General features: G+C 40.2%; 1 protein-coding gene across 2 annotated transcripts in view; it reads left to right on the top strand.

Moving 5' to 3' along the window:
• The window catches only part of Pth2r (parathyroid hormone 2 receptor), a 106,356-nt gene that overhangs the window by 81,184 nt on the left and 12,935 nt on the right, over positions 1–12,237 (top strand). For both annotated transcript variants that reach the window (XM_012947738.2, XM_045147829.1), the window contains one exon: positions 11,391–11,485. In XM_012947738.2, the coding sequence (XP_012803192.2) occupies positions 11,391–11,485 (95 nt within the window). The remainder of the gene's footprint in view (positions 1–11,390; positions 11,486–12,237) is intronic.

The following is a 12,237-nucleotide window of genomic DNA, read 5'->3' as shown; positions in this document are numbered from 1 at the left end:
GTTAATTCATTTTTTAAATTTTATATATATAAACAGGTTATACACTTTTGTCCCCTTGCCCTAACTCCTGTTACCCTGGGGGCCCTTCTCAGGGGGATTATCGTAATCACTATTGGGTCATGAAGGCCTCAGCCAGTCCCTATGGGGTAGCAGAGGAACTGTGCCTCAGGGCACTCCTACCCAGTTGTGGTTCTTACAGTCTTTCTTCCCCCTCTTCCACAATGTTCCCTGAGTTATGATAGTCCTATTGGTCATCTGATTTAGTATTGAGTTCTTTGTTGTCTCTGGATTTCTTCTTTCATAGGTTTTGATTAATCATTGTGTTTGTTACCATTACCCTGGGGCTTGTTGTCAGGCTAGCAGTAAGAGCCATATTCATGACTTGCTTCCTCTGCAATTTCTCTTGGTGTGGTGTGGTGGGGTGGCAAGTCTCATGGTGGGCAGTTGGCTATCTTCTTGTTTTATCATGGATCTAGGCTTTCCTCCATTTTCTCTGTCATTTATAAAATAAAACAGATTCTTCCACCAAGCCTGAGAGCAATTTGGGTTAAAGGGGGTATGCAAAGTTGTTTAGGATATTTTAGCTGTGCCAGCCCACTCTTGCCTTATCATGGGATTCTGACTTGGTTTCCAGTACCAGATACGAGTTCTCTCCCACTGAGTGGGCCTCATGTCCACTCATAGAACACTCAGTGACCTGTAGAGGCTGTGTACCACTGTTGCACAAGTATGTACTTCTTGTCTTGCTGATTGATTATGTAGCATGCAGGGTCCCCTGTTTATTCATGCTGTCAGTGACCATTGTCCTCTGGAAGCTCCAGAAGTGCTTTCCAGCACTATGGGTGCTAGCTGTGAGGAAGCTAGCTTCCCTTTCAGTTCTGACATGGTATTTCCATGTCCTGTTACTGCAGCCTGTGGTGTCTTCAGCAATAAAGTCTTACTTTTTAGCTCTGGCAGGTAATCAAATGTTCTGGCAATGGTTTACATCGTTTTGGAGACATCATGGGCCTCCCTGACCAACAGCTCACTTTGGGGGGAGGGTTAACCCAATTCTGTGCCTTGGATTTATCAGCCAGAGTCCGTGCTTGTAAGGTTAAGCTTTTTCCACCTTCTGTCCAGACTGTGCCCCCTCTTCCTCTATTGGTGGTTATATCTTGTAGAATGCTAGTCAGGATTAGGGTTTCCAGTACATTTGTTATATTTTTTATTTTTTGCTTTTTTGAGGTAGGGTTTCACTCTAGCCAAGGCTGACCTGGAATTCACTCTGTAGTCTCAGGGCGGCCTCGAACTCACGGTGATCCTCCTACTTCCACCTCCTGAGTGCTGGGATTAAAGGCGTGCACCACCACACCTGGCCGGAACTTACTTTTTTTTAAATTTTAATTTTTTTAAACTTTTTATTAACATTTTCCATGATTATAAAAAAAATCCCATGGTAATTCCCTCCCTCCCCCCTGACACTTTCCCCTTTGAAATTCCATTCTTTATCATATTACCTCCCCATCTTAATCATTGTACTTACATATATACAATATCAACCTATTAAGTACCCTCCTCCCTTCCTTTCTCTTCCTTTTATATCTCCTTTTTAACTTACTGGCCTCTGCTACTAAGTATTTTCCTTCTCACACAGAAGCACAGTCATCTGTAGCTAGGATCCACAGATGAGAGAGAACATGTGGCACTTGGCTTTCTGGGCCTGGGTTACCTCACTTAGTATAATCCTTTCCAGGTCTATCCATTTTTCTGCAAATTTCATAACTTCATTTTTCTTTACCGCTGAGTAGAACTCCATTGTATAAATGTGCCACATCTTCATTATCCACTCATCAGTTGAGGGACATCTGGGCTGGTTGCATTTCCCAGCTATTATAAATTGAGCAGCAATAAACATGGTTGAGCACGTACTTCTAAGAAAATGAGATGAGTCCTTCAGATCTATGCCTAGGAGTGCTATAGCTGGGCCATATCAATCTTTAGCTGTTTTAGGAACCTCCACACTGATTTCCACAATGGCTGGACCAGATTGCATTCCCACCAGCAGTGTAGAAGGGTTTGGAACTTATTTTTAACTCTGTCTTAATTTTTGTGTAATTCCCTTCCTACCTTCCCCACCACCTCGCCCTCCATTCTCCTCCCACCCATGACATTTCTCTCCCCCAATCTGTTGGGGAATCCCTCCTTTCTTCCCACCCACTTCTTCTCTTTCCTGGTATCACTCTAGTTTTATGTCCATCTTCCTGAAGTTAACTGCTGTTTGCATTTATCTCCACTTACTCACAGTTAGGACCCTCGTATGAGAGAGTACATATGACATTTGTCTTTCTTTGTGTGATCTCCCTTAGAATGATTTTTTTTTCCAACTCCATCCATTTCTCTGCAAATTTCATTATTTCATTTTTTCTTACCACTGTGTAGAATTCCAATGTATATATGTATCTTATCTTCATTATCTGTTCAATAGTTTATGGGCATCTGGGCTGATTCCAGTTCCTAGTTTTTATGAATAGAGCTATAACAAACATGTTTGATCAAGGAATTCTATAGTAAAGAATACAGTTCTTAGGGAATATGACAAGAAGTGGTATATTGGGTCAAATGGTAGACCTATTTTCATCTTTTTCAGGAGTCTCCATATTGATTTCCAAAGTGGTTGTACCAGCTTGTATTCCCACCAGCAAGAGATAAGGGTTCCTCTTTCTCCACAGCCTTTCCAGCATTTGTTGTCACTTGATTAAAAATTTTTTTTGTTTATTTATTTATTTGAGGGTGACAGAGAGAAAGAAGGAGAGAGAGAGAGAGAGAGAGAGAGAGAGAGAGAGAGAGAGAGAGGGAAAGAGAGAGAGAAAGAGAGAGAGAGAGAGAGAGAGAGAGAGAGAGAGAGAGAGAGACTGGGAGCAACAGGGCCTCCAGCCACTGCAGACAAACTCCAGACATGTGTGTCTCTTTGTGCATCTGGCTAATGTGGGTCTTGGGGAGTCAAGCCTTGAACCAGGATCCTTAGGCTTCACAGGCAAGTGTTTAACTGCTAAGCCATCTCTCCAGCCTGTCCTTTGATTTTTTGATGAATGCCATCCTGACTGGAGTGAGAAAAAATCTGAATCATTTTTATTTGCATATTTCTGATGACTAAAGATGCTGAACATCTTAAATGTTTAATAGCCATTTATATTTCTTCCTTTGAGAATTATTCAGTTCTCTACCCCATTTCTTTTTTTTTTTTTTTGTGATTGGGTTGTCTAATTTTTTGTTGTTTAGTTTTTTTGAGTTTTTTTTTTTTTTGAGATTCTAGATATTAGACCTTTGCAGAAGTATAGCTGGTGAAGATTTTCACCCATTCTGTTGGATGTCTATTGACTCTGTTGATGGTTTGTCTGTACAGTAGGTTTTTACTTTGATGAGGTCCCAGTAGTTTTTTTTTTTTTTTTTCTGAGGTAGGGTCTCACTCTAGCTCAGGCTGACCTGGAATTCATTGTGTAGTTTCAGGGTGGCCAGGAACTCACAGCGATCCTCCTACCTCTGCCTCCAGAGTGCTAGGATTAAAGGCATGCACCACCAAGCCCAGCAAGGCCCCATTAGCTGAGTGCTGATCTAGTTTCCTGGGCTTCTGGAGTCTTATTCAGGAAGTTCTTTCTCTATAGCATGGAGTGTTCTTGTTTTTTCTTCTAGCTTTACAGGTGTGCATAACAAGCCTGTGCCCATACTTGTGATTTTTCTTCTCTTCCTTTTTTTAATGCAGTGCTGGTGATTAGATCCAGGACTTGTGCATGCTAGGCAAGCAATCTTGAGCTATAGCCCCAGCCTGAAACATCACATTTTAGAAAGAAAACTCTGGAGGCATTGCGTGGTGGACTAGATGAACACTTTGAGTGGTACAAATATCTGATTAAGAGATGCAGATTATCTACCCTTAAGTGTGTAGTCCTGTTGACTTCAACATCAAGTATGATAATTTGAAGGCCCTTATATTAATGTATGAGAGAAAACTCTTTTTTAAAAAAATTATTTATGTGTATGTGTGTGTGTGTGTGTGTGTGTGTGTGTGTGTGTGTGTGTGTGTGTGTGGTCTTTTGCTGCTGTAAATGATTGTCTGGCTTTCTTGGGGACAGACTTTGCAAGCAACCATGAGCTGCTGAGCCATCTCCCTAAGCCCCTAGAGACAACTATTGATGGTGTTTCTAGACAGATAGGAAGTAAGGGGGACTGCTATAAACTACTGCAAGCTGCTGTTGTGACTAAGGAAGTGCAGTTCTGCAGCCGCTCGGGACTTGTGATGGTGGCTGCTGCGTTTTTGCTGTGTGTTGGGGATTAGTTAGTCCCATATAGTCCAGTCCTGAAATCCTTTGCTTTGGACAGCCCATGAAGCCTTAATGCATTTCCTTGTACAACATCTTCCTGCATTCAGCTGGAAGGTAAATATGCTGTAAAGCAAATATTTTTTGTTTTGTTTTATTTTTTGAGATAAGGTCTCACTCTAGTTCAGGCTGACCTGTAATTCACTATGTAGTCTCAAGGTGTCCTTGAACTCAAGGCGATCCTCCTACCTTTGCCTCCCAAGTACTGGGATTAAAGGTGTGCACCACCAAGCCCAGCAAAGCGAATGTTTTTTAAGGAACCAAGAAAAGGTAAACATCTTCCACAAAAATGTAAATGAGTTCCTAATTTCATATGTATCCTATGTGCTGTAATGATAGAAGCTTTTTCCAGGATCTATTTCCTCTCATCATGTACCCAAGGTTGTCATATTACTGTCACATATCTCTAGCTGGCCTGAAATGGGCTATAAGCCAAGACTGGCCTTGAACTCCTGATGCTCCTGCCTCAGCCTCCCAAGTGCTGAGGTTACTGGTGTTCACTGCCAAGCCCAGCCACTTTGCTTACAGCAGGCGCAGCCAAACAATGCCGTAGAATGGCAGTGGTGAGACAGAAAAGCTGAAAGTCAGTCTTTGAGCAAACATTTGCTGACATTCAAAATGGAACAAGTAACTACAAATGGAAGTCAAAGTCAGTCACTCACTGACACATTTGAATTTGTGTGTTTGGTTCTCCACAGGCAGTAGTTCATTATCTAGTAATGGCTCAAAAATAAGCCATAGAATCAAAGGATGTGCAAGCTGGGAAGCATTTCGAGGACATTCTCCCCCACGTTACTTTGGCAGTGCTGTTGTAGAGATTTTGACTTATGAATAACCATGCCCAGCATGCATGTAACTACGACAGCGTGCAGTTTACATTATTCACATTGAGATTAGAAATATGGGTCAGCAGGGAAAGCTCCTTTTTAACGGCACGTTTTAGTGTGTGCATTTACAGTTGTTAGATGTTTAATTCGCAGCAGCATTGTGCTGAGAGCTCATCTCCGTGTTCAACAAATAGGCTGTGGTGTCTGGCAAGGGCTCGCCCTCCGCGTGACTGAGGACGGACTTGGAGGGACTCTCGAGGAGGCGGCGTGCTGTGAGAGTGCGTTAGAAACACAGCTCTGGGCTTCAGGGGCTCTTCCTCAGGCCTGTTTTGTTCCTCATACCTGTCAGAGGGTATCTTAGAATCCTGGCAGCAGGAACAAGATGGTACTTCTAAGAAAAACTAGCAGGGAAAAGATAAGTGATGCATTTTAGAAGTAACGTGTCCAGTGCTGTTTTTGGTAACATGAATAGGAGACAGAATAGAAGCTTCTCTGCTGTTTAGGTCAATGCTTCATTTCTCTTGGGTGTTATTAAAAGAGGCCCAATCTCCAACGTCAGGAGATGGGGATGGGAAGGAAGACTGGCAAAAAGGATTTTTTTTTAATGGATAAAAGTTATCTGTGACAGAATTGCACATGTCGAACTGATTGTTTTACATAGAGAAAAATCTGTCTTCCCTCAGACATAACACTTGAAATGAAATTAAAGCTCAACTATTTACCATAAATATTGTACTAGAATACCAACTGGACTCTAAGTGATAAGAAATGAGGTATATAGTTTGTATTTATGGCTGTTGTAAATTCTAACTATACTATTTGATATGGATTATTGTTTGTTCCTATTGTTTAAAATGTTAGCTTTTTTGTGACTTTTTTGTGGCAGGGTCTCACTCTAGCCCAGGCTGACCTAGATTTTACTGTATAGTCTCAGGCTGGTCTCAAACTCACAGTGATCCTCCTACCTCTGCCTCCTGATTTCTGGTATTAAAGGTGTGTGCCACTATGCCAAGCTAAAAAAAAAAAATGTTATCAATTAAGGTTGAGATATGGTTAAGTTGGTAAAGTGCTTTCTGCCCTAGCAGAAGGACTTGAGTTTGGATCCTCAGCACCCACATCAAAGCCGATCACCCTCAGGAAGCAGAGACAGGGGTTTTCTGGGGCAAGCTAGCTAGATAGGCTAGCTGAATCTAGGTTCAGGATCTGGGTTCAGGTTTGAGACTCCATCAATAATGTGGAAGATGATTGAGAATGACACCTGAAGTCAACTTCTGGTCTCCGTTATGCATACATGTGCATGCCCACCTGCACACACGTGCATCCGCACACTTGCGAACACCTACACACACAAGCATGTCACACACATACACATGCAGAACATCTCAGTAATTAGTACCAGCATGCATATCAACAAAGCAAAAGCATTTGTCATGTTCAACAAGTAAGCCCATGTACGGGATGGGTCGATGGAAGTACTTGGAGGATGCTTCAGGGTAACTAACACAGCACTTGGACCACTTCCTACAACCCAGGGGAGGGTAATCAAAACAAAAACCTCAGTGTTGCTGGAGACCAGGCTGGAGGAAGTCCCTTGGGATTGTTAGCCAAGGGCATATTGAAGGTCCACAGAGTTAGAGACCTTCCCGTGGAGGATCCTGTGCTGAGAGACAGCTCAGGGATGGCAGAGATGGCAGAGAATCTGCTCACTGTAAGCTCCCCAACAGAGCTTGTGGTGGTTTGATTAGGGGCCCCCCATAAACTCATGAGTTCTGAGTGCTAGGTTCCCAGATGATGAAGATTTGAGAATTTACACTTCCCGGAGGCAGTGTATGGTTGAGGGCAGGCTTATGGGTGTTATAGCCAGTTTCCACATGCCAGTATTTGGCACACTCTCCTGTTACTATGGTCCATCTGTTGTTGATGTCCACCTTCTGCTATGCTATCGTTTCCCCCTGTTATTGTGGAGCTTCCCTTCAAGCCCGTAAGCCAAAATAAACCTCTTTTTCCCACAAGCTGCTCTTGGTCAGGTGATTTCTACCAGCAATGCGAACTTGACTATAGCAGAACTGTTTCAAGAAAATGCAGTCTCTCTTCTCACCTTCCTCATCCAATATTCTAGTCTATCTCCTCCAGGGATAAGGAGGATGAAGGGGAATGTAGGGAAAAAAAAAAAGAAAGAAATGGATGTCAGTTAGACCTCTCTGGAAGGAAAAATTAGGATTCTCTCTCTCTTTCTCTCACCACCCCTGTGTGTGTGTGTGTGTGTGTGTGTGTGTGTGTACATGAATTCTAGCACATATCAAAATGCAGAGAGGATAAACTCAAGTGCAAAGAGTTGTATCAATGTTTTGTGACATTCACCTTTCCTGAACTTCAATTTTGAACTTTTTCTGATTATGTCTTTTGTAAGACCCTTAGAAGTGAGAAATCTGTCTCAGAGGGGCACAGGCTGAATTACCTCAATATAAGTAATGTCCATTGTGTGCGTGTCTCACTTATGTATTCAGTCTCCCTTGAGAAATCTTGAGTAAACATTGGGGATAGTACAGGCACCATGTGGAGCAATGACCGTGGGTGCATGGAGCTACGGGTAGGGTGCCACTTCTCTTCCCACTGCGCAAGTAAACACTCAGATGTGCCAAATACCCCATTTTCTAAAAAAAGCGATATTCCTCCTGAATGTGAGAGTGATCTGCCATGGGGAGCCACAGTTCATGGAATGAGAAGGAGTCACTCATGCAGACTCAGGACACAGGCTCAGAGGAAGGGAGGTCTGAGTAGTCCAAGATTTCATTGCTGAAATTTTGAGCTCTTGGTTTTCATTAATCTCTAATGCACTAAGGACAATTCCTCAAATTTATTTAGGTTTTGAGAACTAAGTTTCCATATTTGCATTTTCTTACGTAGATTCATTTTCCGTGTTATTTTCTTGGCTGCTTCATAGTAGTCGGACTCCATGCCTTCTCTGTTCCTTTGTCCTCTCTTGTGTGCCTTGCTTGAAGTAGCCCTTCAGGTGAAAGTTTCCTCCCAGAAGCCTGCATGAATAAGGATGCCCTAAATGATCTTATCTTTCAGTGATAACGGCAGTCATAGCTGTTTATTGTTATATAATAATCATAATGCAATGGTAGAAGCCTTGTTTTTGGCTTGTTCCCTTTCATTCCTCTTGCTGGCATATAATGTAACTCTTCCGTCTCAGACTAATGTCTTCCTTTAATGTAGGAGTTTTCCTTTCTTTCTTTTTTGGTTTTTCGAGGTAGGGTCCACTCTGGTCCAGGCTGACCTGGAATTATCTCTGTCATCTCAGGGTGCCCTTGAACTCATAGCAATCCTCCTACCTCCGCCTCCCGAGTGCTGGGATTAAAGGCATGGGCCACCACGCCTGGCTAAGGAGTTTTTCTTATATCTCTGTTGATTTGTTCTATTTGTTACAATCATTTCAGAATGAGCGTCATTCTCATTCTGGTTCTCAGTTCCGTGACCCCTAAGCACCTTAACTCTTATTACAAGAGGTTTTGCTCTTTCACCTACCTGGGATGATTCTTCAGTATCTTAGTTGCTGAATCAGTTTTGCTGCTCTGGTCTATTGCCTGTGGATTTTAATATTGGTTTTAAAACTTGCTTATACTTTTTAAAAATTTATTTATTTAGAGATAGAACACATTCATTCAAACTTGGAACAAAATCTCAATACACAGAGGGTGGGAAATTAAGATGAAATGTTATATTCCATTCACAATAATAAACATTTTTAAAGAAGCAAATGTGGATTTTTAAAAGCTCATTAGACACTAATCAGGCACACAAACCACTAGGATTTTCTACCTAAATTAACTCATACTTCTTGATTTTTCAGGTTGAAAAAGTAAATATATATCTCAATACTTGACAGTAAATACATAAGCATTCTTATAATCTTTTATTAATCCTGCTCTTTAAAAAAATACGTTGTGTTCAGCCTGAGCTACAGTGAGACCCTACCTCGAAAAAAAAATTAAAAAAAAATACGTTGTGGGCTGGAGGGATGGCTTAGTGGTTAAGGCACTTGCCTGCAAAGCCAAAGGACCCAGGTCCAATTCCCTACAACCCATGTTAGCCAGATGCATGAGAGTTGGAGTTGCATGCATTTGGAGTTTGGTTGCAGTGGCTGGAGGTCCTGGTGCACCCATTCTTTCTCTCTCTCCCTCTTTCTCTGTCAAATAAATAAATATAACTTAAAAATATGTTGTGTTATAAATCTATTGTCACATTAACTCTATTTGACAGAAGCATAATGAAGTGGTTATGAACACACAGGGGATCCAACTGCATGGTTAACATTAGCACAGTTGCTTGCTTGCTCTGTGGTCAAGGATGATGTTTAACCTGTTCCTCATCTGAAAAATGAGAATAGTAATGTAGAGCTGTTGTGAAAATTAAAGAGCCAAGTCATGCAAAACATTTAGAATATTAAGTGACCAGTTAGAATTCATGTTTATTTTATATTCTATATTTTCCCAAATTATTCAGAACAATTATTTGGAATTTCACTTAACTATCTTACATGTATCAATATATGTATTTATTTTACTTATTTATATTTGAAGGCAGAAGATATACTCCATCTATTTTTTTTTTACTTTTTTAATATAATGTTTGGTGAACCATAAATATATTTTCTTAGTTCCTCATTTATTTATTTTGTTTTTATTGTGGTGGGGTCTCACTTTAGCCCAGTCTGACCTGGAAATCACTCTAATCCTAGGCTGGCCTGGGACTCACAGTGATCCTCCTACCTCTGCTTCCCAGGTGCTGGGACTAAAGGTGTGTACTACCACACCGAGCTCTTTTAAACTCTTCAACTGTTGTGTTAGTTGGCATGTACCTCTTCCAGTCAGATTTCTAGGAAGTTTTAGTATTTATCTATGGTATGCTGATCTGAGGACAGAGTCTTTGGTCTTGGGTATTTTCATGTGATAGAACTTTAGGTTAGCCTATCTGAAGCCATTTGTAATTCATGTATTTTAAGGAATGGGGAAGTGATAGTTTCCAGCTGGCAGTGCTCTGGCATTTCAAGGTTCAGTTTCTAACATTCAATCTTTTATACTAGTTACAGATCAGATTTTCCCCAAATTTTCAACCCAGATTTAATGATTGTCATGGGCAGTAGCTTTAGATATCAAGGAAACAATGAGGCATGAAATACATATGTCCACTCAGAAAGCAGCCACCATGGAAATCCTCAACACTCATGTTTTGCATTTTCTTATGGACTTAAAGAGAAGGCATAAAATTGTGGTCAGAAACACAGCATGGAGTCAGAGAGCTGGTAGCTCAGCTGCTGAAGTCAAAGCAATTAATCCCTTTGAACTGGAATTTTCCATCCATATTGAATACATATAATGAAAATATACCATATTCATATGAGGCTTAGAGTATTCAAAAATGATTTGTGTGGAAGCATCCTCCTACTAGTTCTCAAATACCCTTTTTTAAAAGCAGTATTTGATTATTTTCAACGTGCCCACACCTAAAATGTAACTTTCTGCACTTGGGGTCTTTTCTTATGCAAAATCTTACTTTTTTAAAAGAATCTTTATCATAATCTCCCAATACACTTCAGACCTCACAGGAGAAGGCAGTATTCCCTGAGCCACTGTATAACTCTTCTCCCTGAACATAGAAACAGAAGCTAGATTTTAGTTCATTTCAAAAAGAGCAGCTATTAGATTTTGCTATCACAGGGCTTCACCTGATCTGAATTAGATCCTGGTAGAGTATTTGCTATTATTTCTGGTTTCTAGTGCTGTGGAAACTTTTATCTTTCTTTTTGTTTTGAGAAGACAAATCAATCATCACTAGCTTTTGGGATGAAGAAGTGGTTCAGTGGTTAAGGCACTTGCTTACAAAGCCTGACACCCTGGGTTTGGTTCTCCAGGACCCACATAAAACTAGATGCACAAAGTGGCACCTGCATCTGGAGTTCACTTGCAGCTGCAAGGGACCCTGGTGCACCCATTCTTTCTCTCTCTCCTTGCAAGTAAATAAATAAATAAGTAATATATATATACATTTTAAAAAAGAATCAGTAGCTCTTTACTATGTTACCTAAGACTTCTTTGTTCATATTTATAGTGGGTGATTTTGAGTCTGAATACAAAGTTCAATGTAGTCAATTTCTATAAATGTCTTGAAGACTTAGTATTTTTTGTGATATTATCTTTTTCAGCTGAATTTTATTCTGTTCCTGAATACAGTTAGAGTTCTTGCTACCAAAATTTGGGAGACCAATGCAGTTGGGCATGACATGAGAAAGCAGTACAGGTAATTCCAGATTAGCCTCCACCAGAAGAAATGTTTTGACTGGTATTTAAAGAACAAATATCAATTGATCTAAAATTTCTTTAGGGGATTAATTGTGAATGTGTATTTTTGTTTAGCCTACTTATATGATTTTCTTGAAAAAAGTATATGTATTCAACATATAATTAATCCCAAATCATCCCAGTGTGCTTAAATTCTCAGTGTACTTTTGATTTTTTCCCAGCAGATTGTTAATTATATATAAATGATGTACATTCCCACAATATCCCTTGGTGATTATCTTAGATGAACTTTTCTGCATTTAAAATATGTCATAATGGAAAATAATCACAATAATAAATGTGTTATAGCGTATCCAATCCGTCTATTGAATTGGTACCTACTGAATTTAAGAACTTTCAAATGCATTGGTTGAGAGAGTTCTTTTACTTTGTCTTTCATTTAAAATATGGGCAAATTGAGTACTTGTAACCAATATCAAACCCTTAAAATATGTCCATCTTTTCCAATGATCATTTGACAATTTTGTACGATATTGGTCTCTATCTAATTGCACACACATCCAGTAATCAGGTAGATATGGACTTGTTTTCATACTTGAGGTATCTATGCCTACCTCAGCTTGCTACAAAATGTCATCTTACACACAAAAAGGAAGAAATCATAGTTAGCATTTTGATTTTCTTTCACACACATTCTCTAAGTTTTTTAGTATTCATTCCTTTTCACTGCAGAGCTGTGAGCACCAAAGA

This window comes from Jaculus jaculus, chromosome 4 (genome assembly GCF_020740685.1).
Source record: "Jaculus jaculus isolate mJacJac1 chromosome 4, mJacJac1.mat.Y.cur, whole genome shotgun sequence".
Classification (NCBI taxonomy): Eukaryota; Metazoa; Chordata; class Mammalia; order Rodentia; family Dipodidae; genus Jaculus; species Jaculus jaculus.
This window is presented reverse-complemented; position numbering and strand designations above follow the sequence as displayed.